Source organism: Nipponia nippon, unplaced genomic scaffold (genome assembly GCF_047370975.1).
Source record: "Nipponia nippon isolate SJK-2023a ecotype South Korea unplaced genomic scaffold, ASM4737097v1 scaffold_28, whole genome shotgun sequence".
Taxonomy (NCBI): domain Eukaryota; kingdom Metazoa; phylum Chordata; class Aves; order Pelecaniformes; family Threskiornithidae; genus Nipponia; species Nipponia nippon.
Window position 1 is genome coordinate 2,688,040 of NW_028262345.1, and position 15,050 is coordinate 2,703,089.

Sequence of the window (15,050 nt, forward strand, 5' to 3'; positions counted from 1 at the left end):
GCCCTTCAGTTGTGCTAAGTACTGATGAGCTGAGCGGTTTTGACTGTGAGCTGCTGGGGTGGGAATTTCAGCACGGGTGGACGTCAGCAGTTCACGATGGTGAGTTGCACAGCAAAACTCACTTCAACCCTTTCCGAAGCTCGCAGGGCAGCGCGGGGCTGCCTTTCCAGCTGGGTCAGCCCGGGATGGTGGGATGTGCGCCCACAGGGTCCTTGGTTCAGCTGCCGAGTGTGCGAGAGCGCAGCGGCCGTGCAAAGTCCCAGGGCTGCCGTGTGGAGGTGGCTGACATGAGGTCTGGTGCAGGGGAGAGCCAAGGTGTGATTTCATTACAGCTGAGCATATTTGCAGTAGTTTGAGCTGACAACAGCAACACCTGGGATTGCAGCAGCAGGATCCCAGCGGGTGCCCACCGCAGGAGCTCGCCGTGTCGAGCTGTGCGGGGATGTGACAGAAATTGCCTCGGTGCTGGCTCCAGGCCCCACGTGCAAACCCCCACGTACGCGTGCTTTCAAGACAGCCACCGTGGCAGGCGGTGGCATGTGACCGTGCTCACTATTTTTATGTACCGCGGGAAGAGATGCTATAAAAGTACCAGCCGGTGGGATGCAGACGGTGTGTGCCCCAATGGGAGCCTCCCACGTGTATACTTTGTGTGCATTTGTTAGGAGCGAGATGCATGCGGTTGACCGGTCAAGCGTGGCGAGCCGTGGCCCATCGGGTCACGCTAGCGCAGAGACCGTGGTAGCCGGATGGGAGGCGAGGGCGAGCGCGGGATCACCCGGCTCCGCCGGCTGAGCTCGCCACATCCCCCGGGGACCAGGGACCTGCGCTCGGCCTCTCTGCCATTGGCACTCACTCCCAGAAACAGCTGTCCAGAGCTAATTTATTTCCTAATGCTGCAGCAATGTTAATTTATAAATTACACTGGTAATTCGAGCTATTATTAATTTCAGATGGTGTAGGGCAAGCCTAATTAAAATATGACACCAATTGCCACACATATGTACCAAGGACTACCGTTTAAAATTTATAGGAATATTAAGTGTGACACTGGTCTCGGAGATGCTTCGCACAGTAATTACAGCATCTCGGCTGCGGGAGATCCGATGGGGAGATGTAAACGAAAGGAAGGGAGAAGTTGTCCCCATTTGGGGGCTGTTGAAAACCCGCGCGTGCTGTTTATTCAGTGTTTCTCCGGGATGTTTAGCGGACGTGTCCTAATTGCCGGGTTTCTTTATTTAACTCTGCATTTGTTGTAACACTGCGATCTCTGTCAACCTGGAGACTATCGCGGCCCAACACCTGCGCCTCGCCAGCCGAGCACCGTAGGTTTCCAGGAGCGCTTCAAAGCGAAGCGGGCTCTGGAAAGGAAGGGGGAGGCTGTAAGATGCCAGACAAAAGGAAAGGCTGTCGAATTGCATCTGCCCGGCTTTGAGCAAAACCAGGAGCTGTGCTGCAGCCCTGGCAGGGGAGAGGGGGGCGAGCACGGCCCCCCACGGTACCGCAGAGATGAGCCTGGAGTGGCACAGGGACAAAGCGGTTCAGCTGAAGGGAGATGTTGGCGTCACAGCTAATGGGGATAAACTGGCTGTGAGTTAACTGAAACTGGAAAATTAGAGGGGTGTCTGTGTAGAGCTGGGTGAGCCCGGCGGTGCCAGATGCCAAGGAGAGAGGATTTCAGGTTATTCTAGCAGGGTGCAGGTTTGGCGAGGACCATTTTGCCCATCCTGTGCACGTTGGGGACGTTATCTCCAGCAAGTGATGTGCTTGGCTGGGCTGGGGCCACCGCAGAGGTCCAGCGCTTGCAGACACATTTCTGGCAGGGTTTTTGTTGGGGCGGTGGGGCACAGGCGCGTGGGCATGCCAGGAGCCGGGACTTGCGGGGTGGGTGTCCTAGGTGTGACACGGTCGCAGATGGTGACCGGCCAGTGAGCACAGGTTTGCCGTGCCTCCCCATCACTCACAGCCCTCTCCCTCTTCCCCTGCAGCTGTGGGCTTCATCAGTGAGGACGAGTACCTGGAGATCACGGGCATCACCCGGGAGCAGTCGGGCGAGTACGAGTGCAGCGCCTCCAACGACGTGGCAGCGCCTGTCGTCCAGCGAGTCAAAGTCACCGTCAACTGTGAGTAGCCTGGGGGCTGTCGGGGACCGGGGATGGAGCGGGTCACCGTGCCACCCCACAAGGCGATGGGACTTCGGTGGTGTGAAGCGGGGCAAACCCATCCTGTGGGCCCCAGAGCTGAGACAGGCAGCGGCAGTTTTCTGAGCAGGTGGTGTTTTGCCCTTTTTTCCCCTTCTTTTCAAGCTCCATTTTTTTCCACCACCTCCTCCTCAGCTGTCTCCATCAACCTGGGTTTTCCGCCCATGGTGAGATGCTGTACCGATAACCTCCAGGGAGAGGAGAGAAGTGAGCAGTAAATAGGAATTTTTTTCCTTTAGAAAAAAAGCAAGAGAGAAAGAAAGGGAGCAAGGAAGAAAGCAGCACGATTTGTGCTCGGAGACAGAGGTGAAGACCCTCCTAAACTCCTCTCTGGCCAGCTCTTCAGCTTCATGGGGGTGGCACAGGGTCCCACGTGGTTCCCGAAAGTCGTGGGGCTCCGGTCCTCGGAGAAGCCCGCAGCGTGGGGTCCCCCATCTGCCCAAAACCCCCTGGACAGCAGTGCCAGAGCAGCAGGAGCTAGGCACAGGCTCAGAGATGATTTTGACTCTTTCCTAAATGCGGGGAAAGAAAGGGGAGCTTGAGGAGCAAGGGGAGCGGGTGGGAGGCGCGGGGCTGCCAGGCACTGAGCCCAGACTCCCATCTTCCCCGCAGACCCGCCGTACATCTCGGACGCGAAGAGCACCGGGGTGCCGGTGGGGCAGAAGGGCATCCTGCTGTGCGAAGCCTCCGCCGTCCCCTCCGCCGACTTCCAGTGGTACAAAGACGACAAGCGGTAAGAGCCCGGGGGGCAAACGGGAGGGATGCACCGACCCCATGCAAGCTGTGCCCAGTGCCAGCAGCTTCGGTGTTCACTAACCGAGCCCGTCTCGGCAATGGGGCTGCGGTGGCCGGTCAAATCCCTGATAACCCTTGGCTCAACCTGGGTTTGGACACGGAGGCAGGTTCCCTCTGACAGCAGCAGGTTGTGCTTATCAGGGGCTAATCCGAGCGTCTCGGCAGGCGGCTGCTTGGTATCTATTAAAAGCAGACCAGGGCTTTATATTTAACTCAGCGCTGTCTGCGTGGTAAAAAATAGATGAGGGGCATTTGAGGGGGGATTTTTGCAGGAGCCTCTGTCAGACGGGTTTTGGCCTCCATCTGTGTAGGCAGCGCAGGCAGGATTGCTGCTGCCTGTGCCTCCGGTTTACGGTCTCACGGTGAAGCATAATGGCCAAGAGCGATATTGGCAGTGCAAATCCAAGTACTTAGGAGCGGATGAAATCCCTGTCATCTTTTTAAACGCTTTGGCCAGAAGGCAGCATCAGCCTCTTGCTCTTGGAAAGGCAGAAGAAATGTGGTGTCAGTCGAGAGACAGGGTTTGTTATGCCGAAAAGACAGCATACCCAGCGCTGGGGTGAAAGTCACCCTTTTAGGTCAACCGGCAGCTCCTGTTGTCCCGCCAAAGCAGCAGCACAGGGCCATGGCCGGGGAGCGAGGAGGGGAGCAGCGCAGCTAGGTGTAGGGTCCCACTCTGCAGCAAATGTCTCTGACCCAAGGCAAAGCTTTTTTAACCCATTTTTGCATTGCTTCTCCCTGGGAAGCCCTGAGGGGTTGTGGTGCATCCAAATACAGGACGAGCAACGCAGGTCACTAATAAAGAGGCATGTTTTAGCTGAAAAAGATGCTACAGTAGCTACAGGGGAGGCTGGGGCCGCCTGCCTTGGCTGTTTTGGGAGGAAGGGAGCAGGCGGAGCGTACAAAGTGGCGGATGTTTGCGTGGCAGATGAAAGGCTTCGCTCAGAAGTAGGTCAGATCACGAGGGCCTGTGAAGCAGTGGCAGGAGCGGGCTCAGCCCGCCCGGATCGGCAGTCAGAGCCGGCAGGGGTGATAATGGGGACCCAGCACCTCCTGGGAGGAATTAGCAATTAAAAGTGCCGCAGGAGCGAAGCGGGAGGGCGACAGCAGTTCAGGGAAGTCAAAGCAGTTAGTTAAGGCTTCACCATTTGCGATGGCTGGGAAGTGCCTGCCCGCTCCACAGTGCAGAGCCCGCCGCGGTGCCGCCATTTGGGTCCACCAAAGGGGTTTGCAGCAGCATCTGCTGCCTGAGCGTGCTGCCAGCCCCGTCAGGGGCATGCGGGGAGCTGACGGGGGTCAGGGAAGGGGAAGGTGCGGGAAGGCGTCCCGCAGAGCCAGGAGGACTGAGGAGCCCTTGAGGCCAACATGAGAGGGAAGCCAGGCTCTTCTGGGTGGGAAGGAGCCTTTCCCAGGCACCCTCCGTGGGCGTGTGAGCATCCCTCCCTCTGCACAGCATTTGGCAAGCCCCAAAGCCATCCCCTTCAGCAGTGACTCTGCATCTGTGAGGATGCCTGTAGACATCATGGGGGCTGACAGCTAAGGGGCAAGACCCAATAGGGCAGCATCCATCTCCCATATCTCTCCCAATACCTCCCCTTCATGCCTGCTCTTTCCCCCAAGCTTGATGTCCCCACTCTCAGGCAGGACCAGGGTCACGGAAGATAGCGGGTATTTCTCCTCCCAGTGCTGTCCCCATGACCCTCTCCCCTTCTGCCTTTCCCCCAGGCTGGCTGAAGGACAGAAAGGACTGAAAGTGGAGAACAAAGCCTTCTTCTCCAGACTGACTTTCTTCAACGTCTCCGAGCAGGACTACGGCAACTACACCTGCGTAGCCTCCAACCAGCTAGGAAACACCAACGCCAGCATGATCCTTTACGGTGAGTAACGCTGAGGGAGCTGGCCGGGGAGGGGGCACGGCTTAGTGGTGAGACCGCCGACGTGTGAAACATGGGAAGGGTCTCTCTTGTCTTTTGGGGGAGAGGTGCGTTTGCTGCTGATCCTTTCTGCCCCGGCACCTGGGTTGGAGGTTGTGGCGAGCCCAGGGAAAACGTGAAAGCTTCCAAACCTAACTCCTGACTCGGGTCCCATGTCTGCCGCTGCTCTGAGGTGTTTGGCACTGTGTTCAGGGTCTGCTGTCGATGCAAAATTAGGACTTTGCTGTGGGTTTTCATCTTCTCAGTCTGATGAATACCTAGGAGAGTCTCTGTTTCAAGGCATCCTCCTGCCTTGAGGAGAGATGGCACTAGGGCCATTGCGGCAAACCTGCGGGACCACGCCACGGGCTGCCGTGTGGTGCACCCCGTGCCCGCCCAAGAATAAGCAGTCCCGGTAGCTCCGCCACCTTCCAGGTCATGTTTGCTGCTCCTGCCAAGCAGATATATTCTTACTGATGGTGCCAGAGAGAGGCGGGAAGGTGCAGCGGGTGGGAGCAGGAGCAGCTTTGTACCCTCATCCAGATGCTGTTTTCTCTGCTTGCCAGAGCTGTCATGAGAGGGGTACATCCATCTGACACTGTCTGGGAAGGTCTGTAATGGCTCGATACATTTGTCAAGCCTCTTCAGGTGGCAGCAGAGCCAAAGCAGAGGGCCGCACTCCCCAGATCCCTCTCACGGCCACCAAGAGCTGGAGATGGACGGCAGACCTCGTCCCCAGCTGCTGCTGTGGGGATATTTCCCTGCCCGGGATACAAGGCGGGCAGTTCTCACCACTGAACCATACGGGAGAAACAGGGCTTGGGGACCTCTGGCCTCTCCTGATGTCACCCCGACTTTGTTGTCCTCCTTGCTGCCCACCCTCCCCCTGCCAGTCCCACCCCATGGCGAGCGCTGACCGTGGGTGACATTAATACCGGCCCGTGGTAAGCGAACCATGGAGCAGTCTGGACATTAGCATTAATCACTGCTAAGAGCGTTTGATGGAAAGTGCCGGTTTCCTACGGCCTCAAGCTGTCCTGGTATTGCAAACCCTTTCCTAGCATGTACAAAGGATTTAATTAAACCCACAGAGACCACGCAGGAGACCTCTTCTGTAGGAGAGATGGGGCTGGAGCACAGCAGGGTGCCAGTGGGTCCAAATGTGGGGGCTCGGCCAGCTTGTAGGCATGTGATGATTGCAAGAAGTGGAAGGAAAACCCAGTAAAAGGAAGGAAGCATTGCAGGGTAGGAGGAAGGGTGTCCCCAGAAAGCTGGCCTCTTTGCCGCTGTCCTCCTGCACATCTTTGCAGAAGGCAATGTCAATCTCGTGTCTTCCTTCTGTCATCGTGTATGTGCGTGGGAAGCTTTCCTGGTTCAGCGTGAGTGGGTGTGGTGACCAGCTTGGCCGGGGCTTGGTAGGTGCTTCGGTGGTGTTTGTCACCCTTTTGCAAGAGGGACGATGTATTGGCAACCAGCTGCCATCATCCCGGGCATCTCCCATGCCGGTGTCTTTGCAAAGTCATAAATAATCCATCGTCATGTAATTTTTCTCTTCCATTGTTTTCTCTGAGTGCACAAGCTCAAGCAGCGTGTGCCGAGTGACTTGCAAGGCTCTGTGCTGCAAAGCATTGTGTCCCTGGCTCTTCTGCCTTGTCTTTTCCTCACCTGTCTGGAGGGGAGCAGAGGGGGAGACGAGCTTTCCTCATCCCCAGGTCCCTCGGTGGGGCGGCTCAGGGCTGGGAGGCTGGGTGCTTAGCGGTGCAGAGCACACCAGGATAGCGGGCAGTCCCCAAGCGTGTGTCGTACACACGTCGTTGCAGCATGCTGAGCAAGGTGTGTTGAGACCCTGGGAAGCGATGTCTGCTTCTTGCTGTCCTCAGGACGTGGTTCAGGGGAGCCGCAGGCCAGGGAAGGGGCTTCTCTGGAGAGTGCGGAGGATGCCGGGAGCGGCATCGCAGGAAGGGCTTGTCCTCACCTGCTCTCGGTATCAGCAGTTGCATCAAGTTCCCCTGAGCTGTGGCAGAGGAGTTAGTCCCATGTCGGATCTTGAGCTAACCTTGGATGTCAATGAGCCTAATTTGTCCCCCAAAAAAGTCCCTGCTGTAAGTGATGAACATTAGCGTCTTTACCTGCCTGTTAAGCCATCATTAGCGTTGCCTAGGAACTACCTCGGCTCTCTTCCCCACAGGGCTTCCTGGTAATCGGTGTCCCCAATAACCCCATTTTTCAGGGAGACGGGACACCTGTGGCATCGCAGAGCTGCCCTGGCCTGGGTCCATCCTCAGGGTGGCTGTGCCAAGCAGCCGGCGTAGCCTGGTCTATGCGTACATCGTTAGACTCGATGTCGTAGGCTCCCTACGGGTTTATGGGATTAAAATCTTAAGTAGCGGGGGACCTCAGTCTGGCATCCACAGATGCAGCCTGGATGAAAAGCCCCCCAAGTTAAAGACAACTTCTCCCTGCTGATGGCTTTGAGAGCTGTCAGGTATTTGGTTTCTGACCCATGAGCGATGTTTTGTATGACTCGTGCCGTCATGGCAGCGTCGGGCAGGACACAGTGAAGCATCCTGCCAAAGTCTAAGCCTATATCATGATCCCCCTTTGTCGGTCTGACAGCGACTCCCATCAGGGAATGAAATCAGAGTCCTTTGACCGGCCGTAATTTCCATAAAGCCACATTGATTGAATGATCCTTTCAGTCTTTATTAATTGAGTCCCCTTGGTGGGGGAAATGGTTCCCCAGGCCACCCAAAACCACGGTGGACCCGAGGGGACCGTGATGTGCAGGGGTCCCCCGTCTCCTCGCACAGGGCTCCCCAGCACTGCCAGGAACAACTCCCCCGTAATTAGCAGCAAAGCGGGTGGCCCTGCGCACCGCTATTGAGCGTCATCAGGCCGAGTTTGCCGGTCCCTAAGCAACCAGATCCTTCAGTCCGGCAATTAATGTGTCTGTATTTATTGTAATGAAAGATGAGAGGGAAGTGGCATGCGATGGCTGTGCTACCTGTGGCATGAGAGACGTCTCACCGGTGTGGTTTTGGGGGACGAATTTTGTGTGTATCCCCTTTTCCTGAGGCCAAGCAAGTGTTTTGGGCTCTTCCCCCCCCAAATGGAGGTTTAATCCCTGTGGGTACCGAGACACGAGCCTTTCCAGCGCTGTGCGACAGAGGCTAATGCAGCGTACATCTTTTAATCCTTTTTCTAATCTAATTTTTCAGGGAGGTCAACTTTTGCTTTATTTAACATGTAGCACTTGTTATTATAGGCCTGCCGCCTCATTCAGCGGCTCATTTGGTGCTGTCTGTGATGTGATGGAGTGCTGGGTGAAACTACATCAGTTTGTGGAGTTGGGGGAAAAAAAGCCCTCCACTTCTTCCCCGTTGTGTGGTCTGCATCGCTTCCCAGAGGCTACTGTCAGGCAATAAATCCGTTTGGGATGTTGCAGGGTTATTGAGAGGGCTGGGCAGCGAATCCGCGGTGGAGGGGAACAGGAGGAGCACGGGGGAGAGGCAAACCCCCAAAATCCCCCAAATCCCAGCCCCGGCACTTTGCTTTTTGTTCGGGGTGCAACTGCAGACTCTGCCAGGCCCCCCCCAGTTCTGGGGTCCCGCAGGCAGCTCGTCTCAGCCCGTGTAGTACTCTTCCCGGACAGGGGGACTGTGGTCCCAGAGGACCAGGGCACAATTCGGGCAGCAGCATCACACTTGCTACCCCATCTGCTTATTTTCCCCAGCCCCAGGTTGAGGGCAGGCCGAGCAAAGCGTCTTGAGCCTGCACTTTCCATTGCCCTTTTGCCTTAACTTTCGCTTGTTCTTTAATTTTTAGAAGAGACAACTACCGCTCTGACACCCTGGAAAGGTCAGTAATTTGGGGCCCCTGCAATGCCAGCACTCCCCCCATTCCGTTTCCTCGTGGGCCCCTCCAGCTCCCACTCCAAGTATTCCCGGTGGGAGCCGTGGCACCCGCCGCCTCGACCTCCCACCCCACCGCTCCTGCTGGTATAGCGATGAATTAGGGCTTTCTCGCTGTTGTCTAGCTGCCCTCCCATCCTGCCTCCTCCCCGCCAGCCTGCTGTGCCCGTCTGGTGGTGGTCTGTGCCCTCTGCATGCCTTGTTCCCCCGCCGCGGTCCCTCGCTCCCTCCCCATCACCACTGTGCTCTCCTCCCTGTCGCCGGGGCAAAAGCAGGGATGTCTCTGTGGTCCGCTTTCCTCGTGTTGCTGCGTAAATGGGTCTTGTGGCAGGTTCTTCCTCCTCTGGGATGCTCCTAGTGCCTTTTTTCCGGGATGCAGTAGGGGTGGAGAGGCGTCTGGTCCTCTTCCCAGTGTTATTCATGGCCAGGGTGGCCGGCGCTCTGCCATGCAATCTTATCAGCCGGCCAGCTGTCTTCGTGTCATCTTGATTTTGGGGTTCCATAGCCAGGCAGCTTCATTTGTGATGCATTGAGTGGTCAGCCCTCGGGCTACAGAGGTAGTGTCTCCAGATCCGCCCTTGCACACGGCTTCCCAGCCATGCCAGGATTTGGGGCTAAGCGGGAAGCGTTGTGAGGTGTCTGTGAGTGTGTTGGAAGAGTGCTACTAGCAGCAGACCAAAGGGTTAATGGTTCTCAGTGCCCCGGTCGGGCTTTGAAGCGAGGGGATGTGTCAAGTCAAGGGTTTCAAAAGCACGGGTCGATCAGACCTTGTGAGCAGCCCTGCTCTGGCAGCCTCGATGCCTTCTTGAGATCTTTTCCCAGCCTCGTGTTCCCCTGGGCCAACTATTTGGGGTGTTTTGGTGAAAGCCATTGGGTCAGGTACCCTCCACATCCTTTCCCATGGTGAGCTATGAGCTCCTCACCCACCGTGATCCCCAAAGGCGTGGATAGGCTTGGCTCTTCTTGACCACCCTCCTTGTCCCATCTTGTTCTTCTTGAGATGGTCCACGCCCGTGAGCAGAGCACATTGTCAGTAGGACACAGGGGAGATACAAAACACCGAGTCCCAAGTGTAGTGCTGCTGGCAGTGTCCCTGCTGGGTGGGCAGGTGGTGATTGTGGCCCCCCAAGGGAGACAAGTGGGGAACAACGGGGTGGTAGCCCCTGTGCCCGGCTCGCCGGGGCTGGCAGAGTGCGGGCAGTGTTGAGCAAAAGCTATCCCTCCCCTACAAGTGTGGTTGGGAACTTGGACAAATTTTGGAGAAGGGGCAAAGGGCATTGGAAGCGGTCGGTTGGTGGCAATGGTCTTGGGATGGGGACTCAGGGCTGAAGCGGGACCACGGGGGGATTGTGTCCCAAAGACTGGGGTCGGCGGGGACGGGGATGGCTGGAGCCACACTCTTGAGGACAGCACGTGCCCAGGTTGCTCTTGCACTGGGCAATGCCACCACGTGCAACAGCACCAGAGGCCCAAATGGTGTCGTTTCATTGGTTTTGTTTGTTTGTTTGTTTTATGGGTTTTGTTGGCTTTGTGGCTAACCACGCGGCTGTTTCTCTTCCTTCCCGCAGGCCCCGGCGCAGTGCACGATGGGAACAACGGCGCGTGGCGGCGAGGCAGCTGCGCGTGGTTGCTGGCCCTCCCGTTCGCCCAGCTTGCCCGCCAGTTTTGACCCGAGAGCCGGCCCGCGGAGCAGCGGCGGCGACGACCATGGCCAGCGAGCACAAGCAGAAAGGAGAGGAAGAAGAAGAAGTGTTCACCGTTTCTGAAAATAATCATAAGAATTGAGAGAGTATCCGGCCAGGCCACCTGGGGGAGGGGGAGAGAGGAAAAACATGCAAAAAAACGCAACGGGAATTTGGAAAGGAGAGAGGAAAAAAAAAAAAAAATCCAAGGCTTCCTGCTGAAGATGCAACGCGATTGAGTCTTTTTCTTTCCCCCCTTTTTTTTTTTTTGTCTCCCACCCCTTTCCCCACCCTGGTTTCGCCGTTCTCTGCCACGGGCCAGCGCGGAGGATGGGCAGGGCCATTGGGGCGTGGCGCTCCCCCCACCCCGGTCCCCTTCGCCGCCCGCTCCCTCCCGTGGGGACCCCTCCGTCCGGACATGCCGGTTTTCTTCTTTGCTGAGATTTCCCCGTCTTCTCATGGACCGTGCCGCCATTTGTGTTCCAGAATATATATATATATATATATATATCCACGTATACATATATATATATATGTATAGATATATAGATCTTCAACAGTTACCACGCCACCACAAACGGAAAGGGAGGAAGGAGACTGGCGTCGAGCCATGCGTTCATCGTACCACCCGCGGACATCGTGAATGATAAGAGATTCTGAGTCATGGTTAATTTTATTAATTATATTTTCTGATACGAGCCTAGAACTCTTAGTTCCTAAAAAACAGAAATGCAAAAAAGAGGGGAAAATTAAAAAAAGAGAAAGAAACAAATCAAGAAAGGAGAGGGGGAGCGAGCGGAGAGAAGAAGTTGGTTCGCCGAGCGCTGTGCACCCAAGGAGGCGACCGGCCGAGGAGGTTTGCAAGCCTGGCGAGTCAGCACGGAGGAGGAGGAGTTGTCCTGCGCCGAAACCCCCCAAAACCGGCCCAAAAAGCGGTTGTCCGAACAGTTCCTGCCGAGGGCACGGGCGACGCTCACCGCGCGTCGAGGCGGAGGGAGACGCTGAATCTTTTTATGGGATATATATATACAGTATATATAAATATACATATATATATATAATTTTTTTTTTGTTAGCGTTCTAGCCACGGTTCCCAGCAGGGTCCTTCCGCTGCCATTACTGCATGCTGTATATGGAGTTAGGTGTGTATCGGTCCTCAACGAGACAAGCGTCTCGGTCCACGCGTCCCCGAAACCCCTCGCCTTTCTGCCCTCGGGTCGCCAGCGCGCTGGGGGCGAAGGGCCGCGGGGGACCGGGGCCCCTCTCCGTCGCCTTTTGCCACGTGGCCCCAGCCCCTTGGCGGCGGAATAAAGCGAACCAAGGGACAGAGGGAGATCTATATAGCTCAGTTTTATATTTTTTTATATATATATATGTACGTATATGTGTGTGTGCGTGCGCGTGCGTGTGTGTGTGTGTGTATATATATATATATAAAAAAAAAGGAAAAGAAGGCGAAGCGATCGGCACCCGGCCGCCACCGTGGGCCGAAACGCGGGACCAGTCAACTCGCGGTACGTTTAGGCGGGGGTCTCCCCCGTGGTCGGTTCTCCTCCTTCGGTTTCCTTTCCTTCCCCATGGCCAACGGCGGGGGGCAAGTGGGGGGCCCGGGCGCGGGCGGGCGGCGAGGGGGCTCTCTCTGCCTATCCATTAAAACGATTGTTCCATGTGGCCGCTCCGTCTGGTTGTGGTGCTCATTGCCGCGGGGGCCGGGGCTGCCCCGCGCTCTCCCCCCGCGCCGCCGGGGACGGGGAGGGACGCGGGGAGGAACACCAGGGGGGAGGGATGCCGGGTGGGAGCACCAAATCATTGCAACGGGCCAGGAGAGCATCGGAGAGATGGCACCTGGACCTTGCCGGCAAGCCCAGCGCGGATGCCGTCACAAGGTAAGGCTTTGGTGAGTAGATGAGGAGTGCGTGGGGCACAGCTCTGCCCTATTTCCCCCACGCAGGATCCCACCCATCTGCTCGGGGCCCCAAAAGGTTTCCGTGTAGCCCTCGGCCTCGACGGCGCAACGTTGCAGGGAAAGCTCGTGGAGCGGCCGAAGCGAGTCCCGCAGGAAGGAGAGACGCAGCGATATGAGGTGGGTGTAGGAAACGGGGTGCCCCTGTGCAAAGCTGCGTACGGGTGAAGCACAGTGGGACAGAGGCACACATTTGGGTGTAGGTGCAACTCACACGGGCCGGGGTGCGTCGGGGCTTGTCTGGGCCGGTGTTTTGGTTTTTTGCTGAGTTGCAGAAGGTTTCTGTGTGCGTTTGGTCCTCCTCGGTGTGTACGGTCCTCGACCGTAGCCTCCAGGCTCTGTGCTTCCCCAAGGCACCCGGGATGTTTTTGTAGGATCAGAAGCCGGTCAGTAGCGATGGCAGAACTGGTTGTTGGTGTTTTGTTCTTAACTGTATGATGAGTTTGTGCAAGAAATGGGCACAGAGAATGGGGAGAGATCAAAAGGGATGGCAAGGTGTTGCTTTGTGATGTGACATATGTGCTCAAGGACATGGTTTAGTGGTGGACGTGGCAGTGCTGGGTTAACGGTTGGACTTGATGATCTTAAAGGTCTTTTGCAACCTAAACGATTCTATGATTCTCTATGGCAGCTGAGAGTTACCGGTGCTGGGGAAGGGGAAAGCCATGCCAGTGCCGTTAAGGCTTCATGGCACATCCCAAGTGAGAGACAGGGTAGTGAAGAGATGGGGACAGGATGGCCGGGCGCAGGCAGCTTTCTGCCTCCCACGGTCAGGATGGCACAGGAGGAGGTGGCCAGCCAGCCCAGCCCCACAGGGGTATGCTGGAGGCAGCCCTCCCAGCGCCCATGCTTTATAGGAGAGTGCGTTGCGGCCAGTTTTGTCCTTTGCAGCAGATATGTCTCTCCCAGGGGAAAAGATGGGGGGGGTCTTTGTGCAGGTCTTAAGACTGCCAGGCAGGGGTGGTCATCCGTGGTAGAGCAAGTCTGGCAGGGATGCGACCCAGCACCCAAAGATGCGTATGGAGGTACCGGGGCCGTCTCCCTCACCTCCTCCCTTTAATGTCAAATTTTTTGGTGCTCTAGGTGTCTGGTGGCAGGGTTTGAGGGACGAAGAGCAAGTTAAAGAGGGAGAGGCTGTTTGACGGATGCATTTATGTATTCATTTATTGACATGTGTCTTGGTGGGAAAGGGAGGGATGGATGTCATGGCCTGAAATATGCTCTCTGTCCCTCTGGATGTCACAGCTGTGGTCCTTGTCCACAGACACAAGTCAGGTGTTGCTGAGGCCCTCCTTGACCTGGAAAGGGAGCCGGTGGGCACCCCGCGGCGAGGCTCACGGCGGGAAGGGTCTGCGTCGTGTCCCCCAACGCTTGGCAATCATATAAAAGGGGGAGATGTAGATGAGGCGTCGGGACGTGCCATGAGCCGGGATGTTCGGGTGTCCGTAGGGGTTTCTCTCCAGTGGAGATGTTAGCGAGGCCGCGTCGGCAGTGGGACACGTAGGGGCTGCGCGCAAGAGGCGAGTGTTCCTTCGTGGCACCTGTAGTTATATTGCACAGAGGGGCAGCGGGGTTTAGGGCGCCCGGGCCAGTGTTGGGCAGGCTCTCCCCTCCCGGACCCCTGTCCTGGGGAGGCCAGTGGGTTTTGGGAAGCACTTACCTTTCTGCCAGGGTCAGCAGAGATGTTCCTGATGTATGGAGTTGCTGTAGTTTGTGCTGGGATGGAGCCATTTGCTTGGCTGGTTGCTGCGCACAAGCGCCGGCTGTCAGTGGAAGGGCTGTTTGCTGCACGGTTTGGCGATAAACTCTCAGGACCAGGCTTTTCATCTGTGTTTCAGGGAAGGCGAAGAGAGGCCTGCTCCTGCCAAGGAGATTGCACAAAGCAGGCAACCCCCCTGATGCGTACAGCATCGTCCCGCAGCCCCTCACTCCCCCACGGTCGCTGCAGGTGCCCCCAGCAGCATTCCCATCATGGGACGGGACATACGGCTGAGGGACGTCAGCTTTGTGATTTCCCTAGGGAAACGGGGACTCTCATCCGCTCGGTGGCCACGCAAGCTCTGTTGGTGGCACACAGCAGCAAGAGGACCAGGCACCCAGAGGTGATCAGGCAACAGCTGTCCTCTGGCTCGTGCCCGAGATAGTTGGCGAGACGTGGGTCTTAACGCTTGGCAGCCACCAGCCCCACATTAGGGGAGCTTGTTGAATGTTTTTTCCCGGTTGATGGGGTAGAAAGGTGCGGCGTCACCAGGGGAGCAGGGGGTGCAGCCTGCCACCTCAGCCCCGCATTTTTAGGGTGAGATGGTAGCTGTGCCGGGGAGACACCGAAGGTCACAGCTCCTTCTCCCGGTCTTTGCTGTCTTTGTCCTTTGAGGAAGACATTTTGTCCGTGTCATGCGCCATCAGATCGCAATAGGAGCAAACGACCCTTAGGAGCATGTTGTCTGCAGAGGTGTCCCTTGCCGTGGCGGTAGGTTTAGTTGTCAGAGCAGGCGTTGTTACAAGACAGCAGAGAAGATGCTGGGAACGGCTCAGTCGCCAGAAGGAGGCCCCCGATCACGCCGCTTCTGCCGAATGTAGGTGAA

At 56.8% G+C, this 15,050-nt stretch overlaps 1 protein-coding gene across 9 annotated transcripts in view; it reads left to right on the plus strand.

Annotated features, from left to right (window-relative positions):
• The window catches only part of LOC104016638 (protein CEPU-1), a 454,647-nt gene extending 442,474 nt beyond the window's left edge, over positions 1–12,173 (plus strand). For 8 of the 9 annotated variants that reach the window (XM_087763282.1, XM_087763280.1, XM_087763286.1 and 5 more), the window contains 5 exons: positions 1,989–2,123; positions 2,814–2,934; positions 4,722–4,873; positions 8,735–8,767; positions 10,389–12,173. In XM_087763282.1, the coding sequence (XP_087619408.1) occupies positions 1,989–2,123; positions 2,814–2,934; positions 4,722–4,873; positions 8,735–8,767; positions 10,389–10,489 (542 nt within the window). In that variant the 3' untranslated portion in view covers positions 10,490–12,173. The remainder of the gene's footprint in view (positions 1–1,988; positions 2,124–2,813; positions 2,935–4,721; positions 4,874–8,734; positions 8,768–10,388) is intronic. The other variant, XM_087763281.1, reaches the window with a different exon arrangement.
• The last annotated feature ends 2,877 nt before the right edge of the window (positions 12,174–15,050 follow it).